This window comes from Plecotus auritus, assembly GCF_963455305.1.
Source record: "Plecotus auritus genome assembly, chromosome: 8".
Taxonomy (NCBI): Eukaryota; Metazoa; Chordata; class Mammalia; order Chiroptera; family Vespertilionidae; genus Plecotus; species Plecotus auritus.
Genome location: NC_137782.1, coordinates 88,425,279 through 88,448,807, shown reverse-complemented (window position 1 = coordinate 88,448,807; position 23,529 = coordinate 88,425,279). Strand labels below are relative to the sequence as shown.

The 23,529-nt window shown below is 52.0% G+C and overlaps 1 protein-coding gene across 1 annotated transcript; it reads left to right on the top strand.

The window, feature by feature from the left end:
- Positions 1-364: 364 nt before the first annotated feature.
- KCNG1 (potassium voltage-gated channel modifier subfamily G member 1) lies at positions 365-16,524 on the top strand. The gene is made up of 3 exons (XM_080683871.1): positions 365-601; positions 10,021-10,820; positions 15,154-16,524. The coding sequence occupies exons 2-3, from the start codon at positions 10,047-10,049 to the stop codon at positions 15,922-15,924; spliced, it is 1,545 nt and encodes a 514-aa protein (XP_080539997.1). The 5' UTR covers positions 365-601; positions 10,021-10,046; the 3' UTR covers positions 15,925-16,524.
- Positions 16,525-23,529: the final 7,005 nt, after the last annotated feature.

Sequence of the window (23,529 nt, the reverse complement as noted above, 5' to 3'; positions counted from 1 at the left end):
AGGGAAGGCACGCGCGACCCCGGAGGTTGGAGCGCCAGCAGCCCCAAGGCGGTGGAGCGCGGGAACCATGCGGGCCGCCAGCGCGGAGGGTTGGGGGGAGGCGTGGTGGTGGCAGGGGGCGCTGCGCGCGTGAGGCCGGGCAGAGCTCGGGAGGGGCAGCGTGGAGCGCTGTCCGTCCGTGATAAGAGCCGCGAGCTGGACACCCGGACGCCGGGCGCCGGTGTGTTGCCTCGGCTGGACTGCGGGGCGAGACGGCGCCGCGCTCCTGCCACCGCCCCTCTGCCCGCCCCGCGCTCGGTCCCTCCCTCCGTCCCGCCTCCTGCCCCGCTCCCTCCCTCGGCGGCTGCCGCGCGGTGCTCCCGGCGCACACGGAGCCCGGCGGGGACCGCGAGGCAGAGCGGGCGGCCCTGGGTCCGAGTGCGGGAGCTGAGCCGGCCCGGGAGCCCGAGCTTGCCTGCGGCTCCAGGAGACGGCAGGGGAGACCCGGGAGGCCTCCGGCCCCGTGCCGCCTGGGTTCTCGCCTGGGACCCGCGGGCAGCCCGGGGGACGAAGCCGCGGCCCGGCCAACTCCGAGGCGGGGACACCGCGACGGCAACTTGAGGTGGGAACTTTGCGCGCCGCAGCCTCGCCAGGCGCCACCGAGTCCCGACTGACCCCCGAGCCTGCAAACTCGGGCTCGGGGACCGTTCGGGGCTCCTCTGCGCCGACCCCAAAACCTGCTGAGGAGCGTGACTGGGGCGACAGAGGATCTAGGTGCACCTGCGGGCAGGGCGTAGAGCGCGCTCGCCACGGTCACAGTGTGCGACCAGCTGGTGTTTTTTTCGAGGGTGGTCACCAGGGTGCGAAGTGTGGGACCTTTTCCACGGCGGTGACTTGGGGGAGTGGGGGGTCGGGGGGACGCATCCTAGCGGAGGCGGAGGTATCTCACCGCCTTGCAGATCCTGGGAGGAGGGAGAATTGGGGGAGGTGGACGGGGCGTCTGTCACTCGCTCATTCACTCCATCCTTAGGCAGGGAATGGGGCTTTCCACCAGTGGGCTTCATTGAGTCATTCATTAACTCAGCAAGCTTCTATTGAGTGCCTACTGCGTGCTACGCGCTGGGGGTTCCCAGACAACCCTTCACCTGCGGCTCCAGCATCTGATAGATAAAGTGGGTAGTCACCACCTCAGCCTCAGGGTCCCCCTACTTAGGAGGGGCTCAGCCTGGATGGATTGGAGTTTTGGAGTGAGAAAGGAAAGGAGAAAAGTTCATTCCCTCATTCGTGGATTGGACAAAGATTGTCTGAGCACCTACTATGCACAGCTCACCATGCCAAGAGCCTAACAGCTATTATTTCATTCATTTAACAAACAGTTACTGAGGCCCCTGCTGGGGAGAGAACATGGAAGGAGAAGGGTGGGGTGGGGACAGGATAGGACGGAGGGCGGCTGGCAGCTTAAAGGGAATTGAGACCCAGCACTCCCTTGAAGAGCCCCCAGCCTGTGGGGTGGCTGTCTCAGCAGCCCCCATGTGTGTAGGGCAGAAAGTCACTGGACAGGTTGTAGAAGGGCCCTTCTGTGGCCATCTAGTGTGTTCATTCTCCAGGGGAGAAGGGAGTCTGGAACAGGTTCTAGGGTAGAAGGAAAGGGTCTGTAAGAGGCTCCTTAGGGGAGGATGGGAATGGGAGAAGGGTTGAGAAACACTGATCTAACATTACAGATGAAGGCAGGCTCCCACCCATGAGGTCCATGAGTTAGCTGTCCATTCAGCAGGCATTTTCTTAAACACTTGCTATTCTTACGCACTTGCAGGGTGCCAGGCACCTAAGTCACCCAGGTGGATGAGACAGACACAGAGACACCCCCCCCCCCCCGCTTTGCTGACACCTTGAGATAAGTTCAGGGGGAGTGAGAGGAGGGAGCAGGAGCTGATTCATTGCACATTGGGAGGGATAGGGGGAGGCTCCTGCCTCTGTGAATCTGAGCCGAGGTTTGTCACTAGGGTGTGTTTGATACCCACACACGTTACTGCAGTCAGAGTCACTATGGGCAGCCTCCCCAAGGAAAGTTGGGCACTGGGGGAGACCAGCCCCGATGCTGGGCCAGGGGAGGGGCTCATGGCCAGGGGCTGGACTTCTCAGGCTGTGCTGGACCTAAGCTTGACCCCTATGCCCTCTTCCTTGGAGCTCTGCAGAGGACCTCCTGAGTGGGTCAGGTGTCTGAAACATGGGCAAGATGGCTCCTGGGAATTGCCCTCAGCAGCCATTCCCTAGCCCAGCCCTCTCCAGCAGAAAGATGTCTGTTGTGGGACACATTCCAAACCCACTGGGAACCATGAATGTGCTGGAAACAAGAGAGCCTTGACTCCTGCCTGGAGGCTTGAGAATGCAGGCTGCCCTGAAGCCACCTGGGGTCCCACCGCCACCTTGAATTCTCTGCACCAGACACACTGGTGCTCTGGCAAGAGGTGAGGGAGTTGCCCCTGGGAAGAGAAGAACAGAGACCTGTGTCCTGAGATTCAAGGGATTAACCCTCTGGACCCCTGCAGGGTGTCTTGACTGGGCCAGCCTTTCTCCACTTCCCTTTCTTATATGTAATGAAGAGTCAACATGTCCTGTTGTCGGAAGATATAGAGGTCTGGGAAGCCACTCTTGGTTGACTCATTAAACCCAGAAATGGAGTCCCTGAGTGGGAAATGGCGGCTGGAAGAGCCACTCCAAATAGAATTAACAGAAAGGGAGAGGCAAGAAAGTAGAGCAGCAAGCACTCAATCACTGTTGGCCATTTTTATTATATAGCCGGCTGTGTTTGATTAACAAAATCGGAACATAGAGTGAATGTGCTACAGATAGGATCTGAGCTGTGCCTCAGATTTTCCCCTGCTCTGCGGGTCCTCACGCCCGCGCCTCACGCCTCCCAGGCAGGCAGGCACCTCCATGCTGTCCCTCCTCCCTTCCTCACCTCCCCACCCTGGCTTACCCCAGAGACTGCAGCCATCACCCTCACTAAGGAAAAAGAACTGAGGGATTATTTAAGCAGGTGGCCCCTTCCTGCTGTCCCAAGGTCCCCACTGCTTCCCCAAGCCTGCTCCTTTGTGTATGCCTGTGTTCCCAGATTTCACCCTGCAAGGAGACAAATAGAAAAGGACCTTCTGGCTCGCACCCCGAAACACCTCCTGGTGGAAGGCAAATGTGCATTTGGTGGTATTTTGCAGCAGCTGAGTGAGGCGGCTCTAGAAGCTGCCTCTGTCTCTTTTTCTGGGTGTGGGGGGTGAGGGGGGCAGGTGACTCTGGCACATTTACTCATGTGGGGGTAGGTGGAGGGTGGAGGGAAGAGCCCAGCTCCCAGAAAATATACCCCCCCCCCAGGAACTTGGGCCCCAGCTCAAAAGAAGCTGGACAGAGGTTCAGCCTGCTTGGATTATTATGAAGACGGACGGCAAGCAGCTAGGAAAGACTCTCCCCGTGTGTACAGCGTCTCTCGGAAAGATTCAGCACGCCAGGACCTGGGCCAGGCTAATGGCTGGATCCATTTTGATTAACGTTTTAATTGGAGATTAATGCAGTATCACCCAAGTCTGGGTCATCCCAGCCAGGAGCCCTAACCCTGGCCGAGGAAGCCACACTGGCAGGGAAAGCGCAGCATGGGGAGAGCAATGGGTCCCCGGACACCTGCTTGGAATGAGGGAAGGACACAGGTTGAGAAATGTGGTGTGAGAAGGAACCTCGGGAGCTCAGGGAAGAAATGCTCTTCTTTTAAGAAGTTGCCCTGGAGGCTGTGTTAGTTTATTACTGTCACATATAACTACCCATTTCGTGGCTTAAAGCAACACAGATTTATTGTCTTCCTGTTTTTGGAGATCAGAAGTTCAAAGTGGGTCTCTGGGTGAACATCAAGAGGTTGGCAGGGCTGTGCTCCTTCTGGGGATAATCCATTTCTTTGCCTTTTCCAGCTTCTAGAAGCTGCCTGCATCTTTGTCCCCTGGCCCCGCATCACTCCAACCTCTGCTTCCGTCATCACATTCTGACTCAGACCCTCCTCCCTCCCTCTTCTAAAGACCCCTGTGATTAGACAGGGCCCACAGATGATCCAGACCATCCCCATCTCAGATCCTGCATTGAATCACACCAGCAACATCTCTTGACGTGTAAGGTAACATAGTCTCAGGTTCTGGGTATGAGGATGTGGACATCTTTGGGGGACCATTATTTTGCCCACCATAGGGGCATGGCTCATCAGTTACAGATGGTGAGCCAGAGACCCCACCCTCACGCCTGGCTGGTGCCACACGAGAGCTTCTGCCCAGAAGCCAAAATGGCAACTCAGAACTTGACAAATGCGGGCATTTTGTTGATTCCTTCCTCTGCTCCTGTGCAAATGCGCAGTAGGAATAAAGATGTTTCCCCCGGCCACGAGCAACCGCCTGCTTCTCTGCATCCCTAAAGACCATCCAAAAGTTTGTCTGAAGAAAACAGAGCTGAGAGACCCAGGTAGTGGAGACATGCACCCCATGGGAAAGGACCTCTGGCTCGCACCCCAGAACACCTCCGGGGAGGCAGGGAAATGCAGAGTCAGATTTGGTTTGGAGTCACACAGATTTAGTTTGATTTGGGCTTCATCACTTATTATCAGGGTCCTGAGTTTTCACTTCTCAAAGCCTCAATTGCCTCATCTGCAAAATGGGGGAGTTAATGGTAACACCTGCCCCTTAGGGAAGGACGTGGCTCACGGAATTAAGGCTCTTACACAGTGCCTGGCACTCAGTGTGCGATTGGGGGAGGATGAGGTTGCTGCTGTTATAGCGCTATGACTGCTTAGCGAGCATGTGCGCTCTGTCTGTCTGTCTGCAGCCCCCCTCCCACTTAGAAGAGGGACAGAGAGCTCTGTCCTAAGGATGAGCGTAGGATGGAAGGGCGGAGTCCCCTCCTGCTCCTACCCACCAAGCTGTGCATCCCCACCCAAGTCAACCCTGACCGCAGAGTGGCCTCATGGTGGGGGTGCCACTCAGAACTCTTTCCGGTTTGAATTCTCATTTGTCTTTGGAAACGTGGACTCAGCCCTCAGTCATTGCTGGTGAGCATTCTCCTCCCAGGAGTCCAGAAGAGCTTACACTGGAGTGTCGGTGGCTCTGCTGGCTCATACCTGGGAGTTGATCGAGCCGTTCCCAATGCAGTTTTTTTCTCTCAAGCCAGAGGGTTTCTGCTTCTCCAGTGAATCTCCCCAAATGTGGGGCCCACAGAGCCTTCCAGAATCCCAAGGACATTGAGAGATTAGGCAAGGGGCTCCCTTCCAAAGCTCAGAGCCGTTCTTGCACCCCTCAGCCCCTGGGGGATCTCTAGGCATTCATGGCATCCTCTCTTTCTCTCCTGAGCATCTGTGAGACTTTCTAAGGGAACATGTCAAAATGCCCACTCCTGGGCCTCCCCCTCCAGCACCTGGTGAAGGTCTGGGCGAGGCTGGCAAGTCTGCATCTCCACTCAGCACCAGGGTGAGTCGGAACCCGGTGGCTTGGTTGCTCTTATGCTTCCATTTTTCTTTTTCTTTTTCTTTTTTATTTTTTTATTTTTTTACCTGGATTAAAGCCCAGAGTTGTGTTAACCACACTCTGTCTACTTCTCTCTTCATCCTGGGCCTGGGCTGGGCCATATTATTCACTGGCCCCTTCATTGCAGTCCCCATTCCCCACGCTTGTCTCCCTTTCCCTCCCCCCAGGCACCTTCCCCGTGGTTGATATAGATCCCTACATGTACATAAGTCTTTGTAAAATATGTAATAGTGTGTGTGCTCATTTACATAAATAGCATAGTGCTATAAACTTCTGTTTCTTTTTCCTCTCGGCACCATGTTTCTAAGACCTAAATGTGTTGCTAAATCTACATCTAGTGTGTTTCTTCCAATTCCTGTGCCGTCTACGGGGATCCACCATCTGCATCTACCATGACTCCCTTATCCATCCCCCCTACCCCGCCCCGATGGGCACGAGGGGACCTCTTAGCACAACCCGCAACTTGGGATGCACATTCTTGTACCTTGTTCCTCTCTTACATCTGATTTCCCAGAAGTAGATCCTGAATCAAGGATCTGAGTGCAAAAAAATTTATTACCGGCAATGTCTGCCAAGACCCCAGAAAACCCAGACCTGGGAAATCTACCCGCAGTGGGATTCCTGGGTCAGAAGGCAGCAGCATCCTCCATTTCCCTCCGCATCCCTGAGGACTTTCCCCGAGGCAGCACCAGACCACATCCCCCAGCAATGGGCTCTCAGGCTCAGACAATGCTGGGTTCAAATCCCACTGGATCAGGTCGAGAAAGGAGTCACCCTTGGCTAGTGGAAGGAGGGATGACAGAAACCTCCCTCCCCCCACAATTGCATGTCCAGCATTGGGGCAATCATGTCACTGTGTCATTTGCTTTAGTCTTCACCGCAACTCAAGGAGGCGGGAGCTAATCATATCCCCATTTTACAGATGAGGAAACTGAGTCTCAAAGGCAAGACATGTCTTGCCCAGAGTCACAGTGACTGGCCTTGAACCCAGGTCTCCGGATGTCAGAGCCAGTGGGCTCTTCTGCTTCCCCAGCTTGGGGTGGTCAGCAAGTTGTCCCTCAAGCTGGAATCCATAGACCCTCAGAGGTAAAATCACTATCTTCCATCATGCTCTCGAAGTGACAGACCCAACACCGCAGAGAAATTTTAAAAGACCGGGTTTTTTGTGAGGGTGTCAGGCTGGGTGAGAAGTGGCGTTACTTTCCAGAAGCAGGACTTCGCGGCCTGTTTGATTTATGACCTTCACTGGGGAGTGTAGAGTCTGGAGCATGTGGAGCTGTCCTCCCACACCCATCGGACTGGGAGCGAGGAGACGTGTGCCCATCCCTCAGCTAGCAAATGGCAGGTCCGGCCCTCCGAGTGGGAGTGGCCCGAATGAAGTTTGCTTCTCCCTCTTCTCCATCCTGAACCATCTGCTGGGACAGGATAACTTTCCACGCAGGACACTGAGGCTTTCACTCACAACAGACCCCAGTGGTGAGAGAGAAAGGAGGCAACACGCACTGGGGGAGCTTCCTGCTGGAGAGGACGCTGAGGGTGGGAAGAAGAAATTCCTCAAGAGCAGAGGGGATGACAGCCGTGTGGGTTTCACAAGAGCCCTCCGGGGCTTGCAGGGCCAGAGGAATGTTCCTTGGCCTCCGTCATCATCATTCTCGCCAAACAGAATTCATGTTCCTCTTGTCTTCGGTGGCAAAGATACTTTAGCAGAGCCGAAGATGATGGTGGCTCACTGGTGTGACGTGCCTAAAGGGGACGCCTGTCACTCCTGGGGGGGAGGGGGTATTGTGGCAGCTTTGCCTGAGGAGATGGACTCCAATTTTAAGTCAAGTTAAAAGCATTCTCAATGCTCTAAAATCAAATCATTTTTATTTTAAGCACAGGTATATCCTAGTTTTTCCAAACCCAATTTGTGACACTAGCTATCCCCAAAGGTAGAGTGACGAAATCATCACTTTTGTAGAAGGATTCCTATTAGGAAAAATCTCCTCTCCAGTGTGGAACCCCACCCCCCACCCCAGCTCCTAGTAAACACTGTTTCTCATCTGGACAGGTGAGTGTGTGAGTGTGTGTGTGTGTGTGTGTGTGTACACGCACACGTGTGTGTGTGTGTGTGTGTGTGCGCGCGCGCGCGTGTCCAGGGTACAGATTGACACTCAGGTACTAGAAATGAGTTTCCATGTGGAATTGATGGATTTTGATGGCACCACGTGCTTCCATGGGGACTGGGTTTGGGGGAGGGATGGTGCTTTTATAAAGCAATTACAGTCACTGCTCTTCTATAGATTGGCTTAAGTCTGGAGACCTCTGTTGCTATGATTTGAGGATCTCAAACTCAAATGCCTACAGGGGCCAGGAAGTAGAGGGGTGTTAGGAAGGCAACAGGGAAAGGTGGGGACTGTGGCGGATGGCAGCATGCACGCCCTGCTTAAAGGGGACAGTCATGCCGAAACCGGTTTGGCTCAGTGGATAGAGCGTCAGCCTGCGGACTGAAGGGTCCCAGGTTCGATTCCGGTCAAGGGCATGTACCTTGGTTGCGGGCACATCCCCAGTGGGAGGTGTGCAGGAGGCAGCTGATCGATGTTTCTAGCTCTCTATCTCTCTCCCTTCCTCTCTGTAAAATATCAATAAAATATATTTAAAAAATAAATAAATAAAGGGGACAGTCATCTCTCAGCTGGAATTTGGGCCGAATGTTGCCAGATAGCCTGGGTTTCAAAAGAAACCAAGAACATGAATTTTTACATAAAATTTCTCATCTTTCAAAATCTTCTCCATATCAGGAAAAATATTTGTGAACCAAATTCAGCCCAGGAGCTATGGATGAATAAGCAGTCTCATTCTAGCTTGGAGGGTTGGGAGGGAAGGAGTCTACGTAAGCTGATACTTTGACCTCAGTTTCTCAGAAGTGCCCTCACCATGTCAGCCTCTTCAGCAGGAAATGTACTCATTTAGCAAACACTTCTCTGAGCTCTGATGCTGCTGGGCACAGAGATTAAGAGATGAGTCAAGTACAGTTCTCCCCCCCAGGGAGCAGGGAGTCTAATAAAGAAGCCAGGCTTGTGCACAGATAATTCTAAAAATGGGTGATAAGTGCAGTGGAGATAAATGCACCATGAAGGTGGGGCAGAGGGAGCTCGATTTAGCTGGCAAAGCCAAGAAGGCTTCCTGGAGGAGCAAGCATGCCTGTCTTTTTCACTCCTGTATCCTCAAGGGGACGTTTGCTGATTCGTGAACGAACGTGGCACTGTTGTCGTAACTGTGCATTTCTTTGGACATTACCTCTTATTGGTGGCAAATGATATACTTTTCCCATTTATGAGAGCAACATCACTCCAAGATAAATACAAATAGTAATAATAATCATTGCATACCTACTATGTGCCAGGCACTGTATTAAGTACTCTTCATTGAATCGTCTTGATAATTCCATGAAGTAGGTCCTATGTTTATACCCATTTCACAGATGAGGACATTAAAACACATGAAGGTTGAGTAACTTGCCCAGGCATGAGGCTGCAGAGTCTATGCTCATAACCACCACACCCGTGCCTTTCCTCCTTGGCACTGTGGGCCTTGGGGACCAGATAATTCTCTGTTGTGGGGCCTGGCCTGTGCACTGTAGGAAATTTAGAAGCATCTCTGGCCCCTATCTACTATGCCAATAGCATCCACCAGACATGACAATCAAAAATGCCTCCAGACATTGCCATGTGTCCCCTGGGGGAGAAATTGGCCCTCGTTGAGAATCACTGGTCCACACTAAACTACCTTTACAAGCTAAACAAATAGAAAAAATTGGGGCTAATGTACAATGAAGTTTTAAGTAAATAATAGTACAGAAGTTGCCTGACAGTCCTGTGGGACGCCAGCTCCACAGGCCGGGGACCCTGTCTGATTCTGTGTGTGGCTGTGAATCAGCAGTGCCTACAGCAGCTCCTGGCACACAGCAGCACTCAGCATACTTATATAAATGAGGCGGGTGTAGAGGAACTGTAACACTTAGGGGATGCTGAAGGATGCTGTTGCTATTTTCACTCTTAAGTGAATGTTTTCGTCCACTGGGGCTGCTATAACCAAATACCTAAACTGGGTGGCTCATAAACAAGACATTTATTGCTCACAGTTCGGAGTGAGGAGGGGAGGTGAAGTCCGAGATCAGGCTGCCAACCTGGTGAGGTTCTGATGAGGACTCTCTTCCTGGCTTATAGATGGTGCCCCCTTACTGGCACTCACAGGGTGGAGGGGCAAGGCTCTGGTATCTTTTCCTCTCCTTATAAGGACACTAATCCCATCATGAGGGCCCCACCCTCATGGCCTCATCTAAACCTAGTCACTGCCCCAAGGCCCCTCCTCGAATATGGTCCCACTGGGGTTAGGGCTTCTCCCTATGAATTTGGTGGACACAATTCAGTCTACAGCAGCAAATAATCTGCAGGATCAGCATTGTCAGCTGAGACTCGGGAGTCTCTAAGGGTCTCCTCTCTTCTTCCCCCAGGCCGGAGAGGGATGTGAAGACTCAAAATGACCCTCTTACCAGGAGACAATTCTGATTACGACTACAGCGCCCTGAGCTGCACCTCCGACGCCTCCTCCCACCCGGCCTTCTTCCCACAGAGCCAGTCACTCAAGGGCGTCTTCTACCGCCGGGCCCAACGGCTGCGGCCTCAGGATGAGGCCCGCCAGGGTGGCCTGCCCGAGGACCGCTGGAGGCGGATCATCATTAATGTGGGTGGCATCAAGTACTCGCTGCCCTGGACCACGCTCGAGGAGTTCCCGATGACGCGGCTGGGCCAGCTCAAGGCCTGCACCAACTTTGACGACATCCTCAACGTGTGCGATGACTACGATGTCACCTGCAATGAATTCTTCTTCGACCGCAACCCGGGGGCCTTCGGCACCATCCTGACCTTCCTGCGGGCGGGCAAGCTGCGGCTGCTGCGTGAAATGTGTGCCCTGTCCTTCCAGGAGGAGCTGCTGTACTGGGGCATCGCTGAGGACCACCTGGATGGCTGCTGCAAACGCCGCTACCTGCAGAAGATGGAGGAGTTTGCCGAGATGGTGGAACGGGAGGATGAGGAAGACCCGCTGGACAGTGACAGCCAGGACAGTGAGGGCCTGGCGGAGGGTGATGGCCACCGGGGCCACTGCATGCGGAGGCTGCGTGACATGGTGGAGAGGCCGCACTCAGGGCTGCCAGGCAAGGTGTTTGCCTGCCTGTCAGTGCTCTTTGTCACCATCACCGCTGTCAATCTCTCCATCAGCACCTTGCCCAGCTTGAGGGAGGAGGAGGAGCAGGTAAGAGCCCACAACTGTATGCGGGGAGACTCGCTGCATGGGGGGTGGTCACTCAGGACAGGAGACAAAGCTGTCTGCTAGAAGTCCACAACTTTCACAGTGTCGCCTCCTCCAGGAGGCCTTCCTTGACTGCACTGGCTGAGGACCATCCTCCCTCCCTCCTGACATTATATCATCCACCTTTATATTCAAATATGAGTTCCATACCTGTCCTGCTCTAGGCCCTGTGCCCCAGTGTCTTACAGCAGTGTCCAGCACCATAAGACACTCCAGCGCTCTCTGTTGGATGATTGAATGAGTGAATAAATGGATGGCATGATTTATGATGTGCTTGGCCTGAAGCACATGACACATCATCAACATTTATTTCACCCACTTAAGTCCTTTCTCAACCTTCCAAATTCCCTTGTATAAAAATACCCCAGAAATGTAATTTTTGTGGTAGGGATGCGTGTAGGCACGTGTCTTCAAATAGTGAGCATTTCTTTGTATTAAATAAGTGAGTGCATGGAAAGGGTTTACTCCAGAAGCTGGCGCAGGGTGTGCTCCATTCTCAAGGCCACCACTTAGCAGGGGAACCAGGGGCCGGCTGCAGCCCTGCCTGCATCCGATCTGACAGAGACTCTTCCAGCATCCCTGTACCCCTGTACAGGTGTTCTCCCAGCCACGTGACAGATGAGAACACTGAGGCCGAGCAGCTTGCCCAGACCCAGGTCTGACGGAGTCCAAATTCCGTGTTCTTAAATATGGAACTATGGGTTCCACATGGAGCCTGAGTCCTAATATAGCCCACAAAGGTGGGTTATGGGCTGCACTCCCCAAAATGTTGACTTGATCCCCAACATTTATTTATTTTTAATATATATTTTTATTGATTTCGGAGAGGAAGGGAAAGGAAGGGAGAGAGAGAAACATCAATGATGAGAGAGAATCATTGATCAGCTGCCTCCTGCACGCCCCACACTAGGGATCAAACCCGCAACCCAGGCATGTGCCTTTGACCAGAATCGAACCCAGTACCCTTCAGTCTGCAGACCGGCGCTATATCCACTGAGCCAAACCAGCTAGGGCCCCAACATTTAAAAGTAAGGTGTTTTTCATTTAAAAATTCAAACTCCCCGCTCCTGTTAAAAATCTGTATGGTGGGGCCTGCTGGTCTGCCATCCCACATAGCCGCTCTCGGTGGGAGCTGAGTCCCCGGGATGTCTGCTCCCCAGTTCAGCCTCCTTCTGTGTGAGACCCTGGAGCCTTTGAGTCAGGACCCCTTCCCCACACATGGGGTTTCTGGGAGCAAGTTTCAAGACAGACAGAAAGGTTTGGTTTAGACAGGTGTAAATTGTATAGACATTGGAGAAATAGGTTTGGCAGTATGAACTAAATCCAAATATCATGCCAGCCAGCATTTATTGAGCACTGGCTGTGTACCCTGATGGAGAACTAGAGCTGCTCACCACATGAGGTTTTCCACATACATGCATTATGGAAGAAGTAACAATACTTTTGCATTTATAACCCACAGAGGATATCTGGCACTTTTTTATATATTGAATTTTACTTTATTAGTTTTTTATTCTCTAGAGAAAGAGGTGTGGAGAGGGAGAGAGAGAGAGAAACATCGATGTGAGTGTTAAACAGCAATCAGCTGCCTCCTGCACACACACACACCCACCGGGAATCTAGCCCACAACCCAGGCAGGTGCCCTGACAACCTTTCAGTGCACAGGATGACACCCAACCAACTGAGCTGCACCAGCCAGGGCTATATATGTTGGATTTTAAAAACAAATGGTGCAACCACAGCATCACCCAGTAAAATTAACTATTTATAGGCATAAGGGGTGCTGATGAAGAGGGCAGGACTGGAGCCAGACAGCCTAAATTTAAATCTGATTTCCTCCACTCTGGTTGTGCATCTGTAGGCAAGTTACTTAACCTCTCTGTGCCTCAGGTTCCTCACCTACAAAAAAAAGAGAAAATGCTCATCATTTGAGACCTGTCTGGAAGTACGTGTATTTAGATTAGTATAGATTTTGTTTTAGCTCCAACATATGTAACCCTGATTTCATCAGGAAAATACTAATAAAGCCACTGTTTTATTCAACTTCTAATATTTGCTTTTTAAAAAGTAGTACTTAGCCTTTCTCATGATTCAGTGACAGTACTATTCTTTGACTTCATTTGGGGAGCAGTGGGGTGCACTGCTTCAGTTCCTCTGTGAGCACCCATTTGTATGTCTATGTATTCAGGCACCACAGGGAGGCAGGGTGACCAGGACACGTCTTCCAGCCTCAAGGAGCTTCAAGGCCAGTGGAGGGAGGACAGTGACACCCCTGTGACCACATGTGTGAGAATAAGAAGTCTGAGACCTCAGAGCCCCCCAGTATGAGTTCATCTCTCCAGCCTCTAACGTGTTTCTAGAGAGAGAGCTGTTAGAGCAGGACTCGCAGAACCCAGCTGTGCCCAGGGACCACAGGATGCCCCAGGCCACAACCATCAGTGCCTGCCTCTCTGCCAAAAGGCCCCTTTGAACTTGAGGTCACCACCATCCAGTTATATTCCAGAGACCAGCTGGCAGCCCGCCTGCCAAAAGCAGCACGCAGGTGTGTGTGAGAGGCCGATTGAGTGTTTTCTTTGTACTGACTTATCACAACATTTCAAATCCAGGAGATTTCATGGAAAACTCCAGATTTCCAGCTTTTCTTCTATGAGGCTGTCTCAAGCCTGAATTAGTGATTCAGGGCAGTGATCAAGGGGTGGAAGTGATGGCCATGCTCTCGGGCAGCCTCCACCCCAAATGGCTCAGCGCCCCCATTTCCTTTGCCCGCCTGGCCTTGAGTTGCCCCCTCTGTTTGAACGCCAGTCCAGTGCTCTTCTATCCATCCAGGTAACACATGTGAGCTGCTCACCTGCCGCACGCCGGGCCTTTTCAAGTCAACAAACTGCCCCATCCTTGGGGTTACAGTCTGTTGGGACAGGGAGGAGGGGGCAGAGACAGACAATAACCATGATAAATAAGTACTTAAAGCATATTAAAAGATGGTAAGTGCTATGAATAAATAGAGTGGGATAAGGGGAATCGGGTATAGGACAAAGGGAGAGGGTGATTTTTAAACCAGGGGTCACCAAGGCCTCCCTGGGAAGGTGATATTGAAGCGAAGAGCTGGAGGCAGGAGGGCAGAGCCATGTGGGTGTCTGGGGAAGAGGAATCCTGCTGGGGAAAGTCAAGGCCGGGCTGGGGGTGAGCCTGGGCTGTTGGAGGGGCAGTGAGGAGACCCACGAGGCGGGAGCAGGTGAGCGAGGTGGTCAAGGGTGAGGAAACGGGACAGGTGGCAGCTGCCACGTGTATCCTGGGAGACTTGTTCTATCCCTCTGAGTCATGAGAGGGGTGCTGATTAAGGAGGGCCAGGATCTGACTCATGTGCTCAGGGTCCCTCTGGCTATGTGTGCTAAATGGATTGTAGGCTGAGGGAGCCAGGCAGGGGGTGCCCACCCTGTCCAGGTGAGAGAGGATGGTGGCTAGACCAGGGTTGGGGCAATGGACATGGTGAGAAGTGGTTTGATTCTAGAATCATTTTAAATAAAGAGCCGATGGGGCTTCCTGAGGATTACATAGGAGGTGTCAGGACAAGGCTAAGTCTCTTGTCCTGAGCAAAATGGGAAAGTTGGAATCGCTGTTTGCTAATCAGGGAAACGACAGGCGGGCTGGTAAAATCAGGAGTCCAAAGAAACTAGATCTTTTTTAATTTTTATTGAATTTACCGGGGTGACATTCATTAATAAATTATACAGTTTTCAAGTGTACAGCTCTGCAACGAAACTAGATTATAATTGTTCTCACCACAAAAAAGAAATGACATTATGTGGCATGATAGAGGTGTCCGATCGATGGCAGTAACCATGTTGCAATGTGTAGATGCACCCATCAGCACATGGACACCTTACACTTACATGTCAATTATACTTCAACAAAAATAAATGTTTAAAAAAGTCAGGAGCTGTTTTGGGACATGAGGAGTTTGTGACTCCCATCAAACACCCAAGAGGTGACATCAGGGAGGCAGCCCAGCCCATCTGGGTTCTAAGTTCTGGGGCAAGGTCTGGGCGAGAAAGAGAGGTGGTCAGCATCAAGATGACACCTCAAGCCCTAGTGTTCACCCAGGGGTGAGCATCACTAGATAGAGGCCCCAGGGCCATATGACACAGGCAGGCGGGCAGGCCGGCTGTGCCCAGACTACCTTTCATCCGGGTAGCACAGCGCCCTGCCCGGGACAGAGCTCCGTACTCCTCCTGGTGGGACTGCTGACCTCTCCCGGGGCTCTCCCCTCTCCCCCAGGGCCAATGCTCCCAGATGTGCCACAACGTCTTCATCGTGGAGTCCGTGTGTGTGGGCTGGTTCTCCCTCGAGTTCCTCCTGCGGTTCATCCAGGCGCCCAGCAAGTTTACCTTCCTGCGGAGCCCGCTGACCCTGATCGACCTGGTGGCCATCCTGCCCTACTACATCACCCTGCTGGTGGACGGAGCTGCCTCCGGCCGCCGCAAGCCAGGCACGGGCAACAGCTACCTGGACAAGGTGGGGCTGGTGCTGCGGGTCCTGCGCGCGCTGCGCATCCTGTATGTCATGCGCCTGGCCCGCCACTCCCTGGGGCTGCAGACGCTGGGGCTCACTGCCCGCCGCTGCACCCGGGAGTTCGGGCTCCTGCTGCTCTTCCTCTGCGTGGCCATCGCCCTCTTTGCCCCCCTCCTCTACGTCATTGAGAACGAGATGGCCGATAGCCCCGAGTTCACCAGCATCCCTGCCTGCTACTGGTGGGCTGTCATCACCATGACAACTGTGGGCTATGGAGACATGGTACCCAGGAGCACGCCTGGCCAGGTGGTGGCGCTCAGCAGCATCCTTAGCGGCATCCTCCTCATGGCCTTCCCAGTGACTTCCATCTTCCACACCTTCTCCCGCTCTTACCTGGAGCTCAAGCAGGAGCAGGAGAGGGTGATGTTCCGGAGGACCCAGTTCCTCATCAAAACCAAGTCGCAGCTGAGCGGCATGTCCCAGGACAGTGACATCTTGTTCGGAAGTGCCTCCTCAGACACCAGAGACAAGAACTGAGCCTAGAGACCACCACCGCCACCACCAGGACACCCCCAGCCCTGCCTGCGGCTTGACGCTATCGCCATCACTGCAGACGCCTTCTAAGGTTCGTGCCAGTTCTGAACGTGGCCCTGGCCTAGGACTGACCCAGTGCACGCCCCTGGGAGGATGTTTAAAACATCCCAGAAGGGTCCCTGCCCTCCTCAGCCAGCCGAGCTGGTCCCAGCACACAGCGTGACGGTCCCCGCCCGCCCCTGCCCTCAAGCCTGTGTCCCTCGATATGGAGATGGCTTGCTCTTTCCACCATGTAAATAACATGCCCAGCAAAGACCTGCTTCACGGGTGTGCCTAGAGAAAAAGTACCAACGGCCTCAACGCATGTCTGTCTTTACTGTGGATCACATGCAATTAAAGAAAACCAGTGAAAAGGAACGCCTTCCCTGGGTTCTCTTAAGAAAGGAAAGTATCTCCCAGCAGAACCAGCCAGTGTGGGGACCAGAAGTAAAAGGCCTGTCTCTTTGGGTCCCTTGGGTCTCTCGGGCCAGGTGGGGCCCCAGTGGGGCTGGAGGGAAAGGAAGGCTTTGGGAAATTTGTTGGTAAATACAGAATTCCCTCTCTCTTGTTTCTCTTTGGCTCCCTTTTTCCACCTCGCCCATCCTTTTTTCTCCTATTTTGCACCTTTAGGCCCGTATTCTCAAACTTTTCCCCCAAGGTACCCCTCACAGTTGAGTGCACACCAAGGGGCCTGTCAGCATTGCTGACTACAAAGGTGAAATCGCTTCATTTTATCTTTTAAAAGAAGAGGCTGTGTTTTTAATTCTATTCCACATTTATTTAAAATTTGGAAAAATACTTTAAACTAGTTACCTATGTCTAAATTTAAGCTGAGAGTGGGGTTGATGCTTCAGGGGTGGGGGCGGGGGTGTCGTGGTTCCCTGAATAGTCTGAGACGCATAGTCGGAAGCCCCCAAAGGACTCCCATGTTCCCCAAAGACCCACAGAGCACCTGCCGCCGGGAGCACCTCCTGACCTCATGTACTGTGGGTGACCCACAGTAGAGGGAACCCCAGACCATCCCACCAGGTTAACTCAGCTCTCAGGGGTCAGAGCCCCTCATCCCTCGGTGCCAGACAGTCACAGCCTGTCTTCACCCCCACAGGTCCGGCAGCATCACTTCATCCTGGCCCACAGCCCCTCCCCTGGGCCAGCAGCACAAAGCATGCTCTAAAGCAAACCTGATCACTGGCTGCCCTGCTAAATCCACCGGGGCTGCCCATCACGTTGGGAATAAATACAAATGCCCTGCATGACCTGGGCCCCGCCCTCCTCCCAGCCCCAGCTCCCACCTCTATTTCGCTCACTCCACCCAGCCACACTGGCCTTTCTTCTGCTCTTTCCATGAACCTAGCCCGTTGCCATCTCAGAGCCTTCACACCTGTGATCCCTCTGCAGGGACTGCCCTTCCCATAGAACACTGCACGGCTGGCTCCTTCCCATCACTTCCCTGGCCACATCTCTACAGAGTCCACTCCAGCACCTCCGCCACCACCACTCTCCCTTCTAACCTGCTTGATCTTTTTCACCCACTGAGCAAGCTCTAAAATTGCCTGGTTAATTTCTCTGCCACGCACGTATGGTCCGTTTCCAGCAGGCGGAGGCCAGTGCTATGCTGGCAGGGACTCAGCCACATGGCTCACCCCCAGCACCCAGCACAGGGCCTGGCACCTAGTAGGTGCTCAATCAATACTTGTTGAATGAATGAATGAAAAATGAAGGGAAACTGGAAAGAGGGCCAGGAAGTAGAAAGGCATCTGTTTTTAACATTGGATGCTGGGCCTCCGAGCACCTCTCTCTCTCCCCCTGGGGGCTGGAGAGAGGGGCCTCTCAGTGCACTATCACAATATATAGGCAGTGATGCAGAGTGGAAATATCATTCGAGACTCGAGGGCCTTGTTAAAGGCTCCCCTGACACCTGCTTCCATGACTCACGCCTGAAAAGTAAGTTTTCCGACTAATTAGCTCTACCTTTGCAGCCCGGGGAGTGTCATAGCGATCGGCACTGCCGTCGTGGTAATAACAAGTTAGATTTATGGAATGACCTTTTTTTCCCCTCCAAAGCGGCTGTGAGAGACAGGGACAGCTGAAAATGCTAAGTAGAACGTGACACAGAAAGAGGCATAAAATGGAGCCCTTTAAAAGTCAAGGGGATGGAAGGCAAATACCATTTGGGGTGGAGGAGGAGCTGGGACAAGCACAAGGAGGAGACACCCTTCCTACCCTTCCCCCCGCCACCCATCCACCCACTGAGAACAGAGGCTGAATCTGGCTGTGCAGCGAGGAGCTGGGGTCACTGAGGCCCACAATCCCTGGCATCTTGCAAAGATTCTGACTGAAGCTGGTGGCTGAGGCAGAGGCCCAGACTTAGGCACCTCTCAGGACCTCCCTTGAGGGTCAGAGAGGCTCTAGATCAGCCTTGGGCAAACTACGGCCCGTGGGCGAGATCCAGCTATTCTATCCGGTTCTCTTGCTCTCCCCTCCGCTCCTTTACTTTGAATTTATATTAGTTCACACAAACACTCCATCCATGCTTTTGTTCCGGCCCTCCGGTCCAGTTTAAGAACCCATTGTGGGCCTCAAGTCAAAAAGTTTGCCCACCCCTGCTCTAGATACTGACTTGCACATGCGGAGTGGGGCTCAGGGGCCCTTGGTCCTAATTAAGAACCAGGAGGCCTCAGACACCTAATTAGCCACTTCTAGGACCCTGACCAAATTGGTGATGATGGCTTTTCCACATTTTTTTAATTATGTGAAATCAGAAAGCCCGGCTATAAATCAGATCAAATAAGGGCTATTGCGCTTGAAGTGTGGGCCACAGCCCCTTGCCCTGCCTTAAGGGGGCCTCCCCTTTGACCCTGGTACAAGCAACTCAGGGGTGGGCAAACTTTTTGACTCGAGGGCCACAATGGGTTCTTAAACTGGACCGGAGGGCCGGAACAAAAGCATGGATGGAGTGTTTGTGTGAACTAATATAAATTCAAAGTAAAGGAGCGGAGGGGAGAGCAAGAGAACCCTCCGCTCTTTCAGCTCCGCGGGCCAGATAGAACAGCCGAACGGGCTGGATCCGGCCCTCGGGCCGTAGTTTGCCCATGGCTGGTACTCCATACAGCCAGGACAGTGTGTGAAAATCACTGCGCTAAGGGAAACAGCAAATTTCCAATTTGTTTTATATTTTAGTAACCAGGTTATCCTCCATCTCTGATTTAGCTCATCACTTCTGCAAGACTCACAGTGGAGGATTGGGAGCTGATTTAGCAGCACAGATTCTCAGGCCCCAACCCTGAGCGGGGCCAGGACTTCTCACCTTGGGCTCAGAATTTCAGGCAGAGCCAAAAACAAAAACAAAAAAACAGTGATCAAGATAACTCATATTTTAATGCAGTATTTTTAAAAATCAAATTTAATGTCAAAAATCCATGATGAACAAATCAAATTTGTAAATAAAGACAGAATCAACTTTTGTCATGCCACTGCCTACTTCTCATCCTGTCCCGACACCCCTGGCATATCCAGTGACTCTGCACTAATTGGCATCTCCCGAGAGTGCAGGTGGGATTTAGCACCTGAACCCACAGCTACTGAGCATGGGCACCCCATCCACTGAAGGGCATCGGGATGGGCACCAGCTCCTGCCCCAGTGAGAGTTTTAGAACTAGCCCCTGTTCCTGTGGGACCCACACAGTGATGGGGAGAGACATGTGAACCAGAGACAGTAATTTCCCGTGGTGAGCACGAGGTGACCTGGCAGAGACCGACAGGCTCGGGGAGGTGCAGAGCAGCCACATAAGAGGGTCAGGGAAGGACTCTCTGAGAAGGTGACACTGAAAAGGGACCTGGAGGTGGCAGAGAGAGCAGCCAGTGCAAAGGCCCAGAGGTGGTGGGAAGACCCAGACATTTCTCCAGCTGCCAAGGGAGCACATGGGCACGGGAACATGCCCCTGCTGGGGGCACCCTTCCTCCCAGGAGAAAACCCAGACGTGCAAAGTAGACATCCTCGAATAAACATTTCTAGAGACTTTACCCTGAAACTGGTGCTATCAAAGCAACTGGGGACAAAACAGACACCACGGAACTGGATTCGGCCCCTGCCCCAGAGAGGCCGATTACATGATGGAGAAGACACAGAATAAAGTACTTCTGCACATGTGTGATGACAGGGGGTGCACTCACCTCCTCCCCTGGTGCAGCCTCATGCTTTCCTACCTGGATTGTTGCCGAGCCTCCTGCCTGGTTTCCCTGTGCTCTTGCCTCCCTCTCCATCCATTCTTGCACAACAGCAGAGGGACCCTGCTAGAACCCAAGTCAGCTGCTGCTCATCCTCCCCTCAGCAAAAAAAGCTGGTGACATCCACTCACAGTCAGAGCCAGAGTCTCCTTCGGCCCCACCTCCCTTTCCTGGTCTTCTTGCCTCTCCCTCCTCTCTCCTTCAGATATACCAGCCCCCTCTCTTCATGGGACAGACAAGTGCAGTGGCACCTCAGGGCCTTTGCACTTGCTGTTTGCTCTGGCTGGAAGACTCTTCCCTAAGGTATCCCCTCGTCACTAGCTTCATCTCCTCATTCGGTCTCTGCTCAAAAGACACTTGAACAGAAAGGCCTTATCTGGCCTCCTCCTTGCAGCCCAGTATAAAAGATCACACTCCCAGCATACCCCAGTCTGTTACCCAGGTCTCCTATTTTCTGTACTCTGATGCTTTGATATCTGTGGACCAGCAGACCCTGAAGAGCCTGCCCCTGCCAGGGTTAGCCAATTCCTAGAGATAGTAGCAGCATGCTTCTCAAATACAAACCAGTCCATCCAAACCCCAGACCCCACCACCTCCTTTATCAGGCCCTCATACTGCAGGCCACCATCCACCTGCCTGTCACCCCAGGGCCAGGTACCCCTAGGGCAGAGGTGGAAAACATCCACCTATATAAGGCCCACAAAATCATTTGGTCTGGCCCTGCCAAGGCAACCACGGGAAGACTAGAAATTCAATAAATCTAGGAGCTTTTTTCATAGCAACATAAGTCTATATTAAGTGAATTATACTAAGTGAATGATGCTATTAATATCCAATGGCCCTTGGCTGAAAAAAGGTTCCCTACCCCTGCCCTAGGGGACAGCCTCCCATACCACAGAGCCACTGAAACCATTCAAACTAGCCAGTCCTAAGTCTGCTTACCTGCCTTGTCCATTCCTTCCCTCACAAACCACAGTAAAGGCTTGTGCCACTGTTCCCCCGTCTCTCTCCTCAGACCAGCCCTGGTGCTCCCCCAGGGGCCCCCATGGTGTGGCTTGCCCCCTCCTCTTGGGATCTGTGAGAATAAAAAATGTCTTCTCAATGGAAGTCATCTCCTGATCTACTGGCCTTGCCATCTGAATAATAATAAAATCTATATTTTAAAACACCAGCCCCCTTAACCCTGCATTGTCCTTCTCTAAAATGTGTATTATCCCCCAACACATTATGTATTTATTTGCTCATGGTAGTTCTTTTTCCACTAGATGGCCAGCCCCATGGGGATACAGCAGTATCCCCAGTCTCCGATAACACCTGGCACATAGTAGGTGCTTAGTAAATACTTGCTGAATAAATGAATTTCTGAGTCCCTTACTTCTGTATGGAGTCCCATAAAACACACAAACATATCAGCCATATTTGTTCATCTACTTCATGGCATGAATCTTATTACCATCCATTCCTGTTTGCTGACACCACAATTCTGATGGGCAAACAACCCACCGCCCAGAGTCACCCAATGATTTCTGCTTGGAGACAACTTCTATTATGTGAATTTAGTCCTCCAATTAACATCCTTGTATTTTGAGTTAAATGTATGAAAAGATACTATAGGACTTTGTTTTGAGACCATAAACCAGAGCCTGAAAGATTTTTTTTTTTCATTTTCTTTTCTGGAAAGAACATGCTGCTTACCCAAATGACCTATAAAAGTCCAAATAAATAAGTTTGTTGAAATAAATTTAAAGCTACAACTGTCCATGTTTAAAAAAAAAAAACAGGGGGAAGAATAACCTGATGGGACTACATTACTTGGTAGCTATTGGTATTCCATCATGTTTATTATTATATATGCATGGTACCCAAAAAACAAGTACTTAGAATCATTCTCTATGTGACAAATCAACCTAATAGGTGGCCAAAATCACTGCTAAATGGACAGAAGCTATTTCTCCACAAAGTCGATTAGGAGGGAAATGCCTCCTCACTTTAGAGGCTCGGGGCTCTATGCAATTGACATAAAAATTACTCCGCAGTGACAGTCAACCCAGGTATCTGGGATGGTTGTAGGGAGAGGAGGGAGCCTGGGGGAAGGAAGCAATCCCTTTATTCTGTTGCCCTCAGCTATCAGCTCTTTCTTATTCCATCGGGGCTGGGTCTGAATGAGAAGTCCAGCAAGGGTCCTGTGGACTTCAGCACCAAGACATCTTCGACAGCACGAGGGTCCTGAAGCTGAACGTGGCCCTCTCGCCAACCAGCACACTTGTCTTTGGAGCAGGCAATCCATATCATTTTCCTCATTTGAACCATCCCAAATAGGCACATCCTATTCTGTGAGTGTGACAACCTGGAGTGGCAGACAGGGTTGCAAGTCCCAAACCAACAGAATGATCTTGGGCTTTGGAGCCAAAGAATCTCAAGTTCAATTCCCTGACAAGCCACTGCCTTGGTGTGTATCTCTGGGCAAGTTACTGAACCTCGTGTTCATCCTCTATGAAGATTAAATGAAATAAAGAATTTAAAGCACCAAGAATTGGCCCATAGTAAGTGCTCAATAAATAGTAGCTATTACTATTATTGTTAATTATTCTCCCCCCGCCCCCAAACTCAACTAGCAGCAGCGAATAGGGTTTGATAAATTAATAGCACACACGAGACCATGCTCTGGCCTGATTTTGTGCAGCATTTCCAGGGACTTTCACACATCTCTCATTTGCCTGCACAGTGGCGGCTGCTGATTGCAAGTGAGTTTTCACACTTTGTTACAACAGACTTGGCAGAACCACAAGTTGGAGATCTTCTCATTAGCAGGTGGGTAATGAATGTGGGGGAACGGCATCGTTGGGCAATTACTCTGGGATCTGGATTTTTTGCCCCTGCCCTCCCCTGTGGCCAGCGCGTACTCCTCTGCTATGACCCACGGCTCTGGCTTCCACTAGCTGGGTGGCCCTGGGCTAAGTACCGAACTTCTCTGAACACTGTTTTCCTCATCCGGAAATAAGGAGTAATGATAACGTCTTCCTCCAAGGGCTGAGTGAGGACGGGGAGAGGACCAAATGAGATTAGGCAGTGCCTGGCAAAGAGGAGATATTTCATAATAGTTCCTTCCTAAAGCCACTTTGTAAAAATTAAAATGGACATTGTATCAGACAGGATTATTATGATTCCAACTAGCAGAAAACCCAACTCAAACTGTCTTGGGGGGTGGGGGAAGGGCATGTGGTGGTGGAGCAGAATTTGAAGAGAGGACATTCCTAGGCTCACATAACTGAAAAGTCCCAAGGTCATGCCAGCTTCAATGTCACCAGGTGCAGCTCAATGTCACCAGGAGGCCATTCCCTC

What these genes read in the sequence shown, in the direction of transcription:
- KCNG1 (XM_080683871.1), top strand. Translation starts at nt 10,047, where the DNA reads ATGACCCTCTTACCAGGAGACAATTCTGATTACGACTACAGCGCCCTG. An exon ending in TGAGGGAGGAGGAGGAGCAG is followed by an intron (nt 10,821 to 15,153) that starts GTAAGAGCCCAC and finishes CCTCTCCCCCAG; the next exon opens with GGCCAATGCTCCCAGATGTG.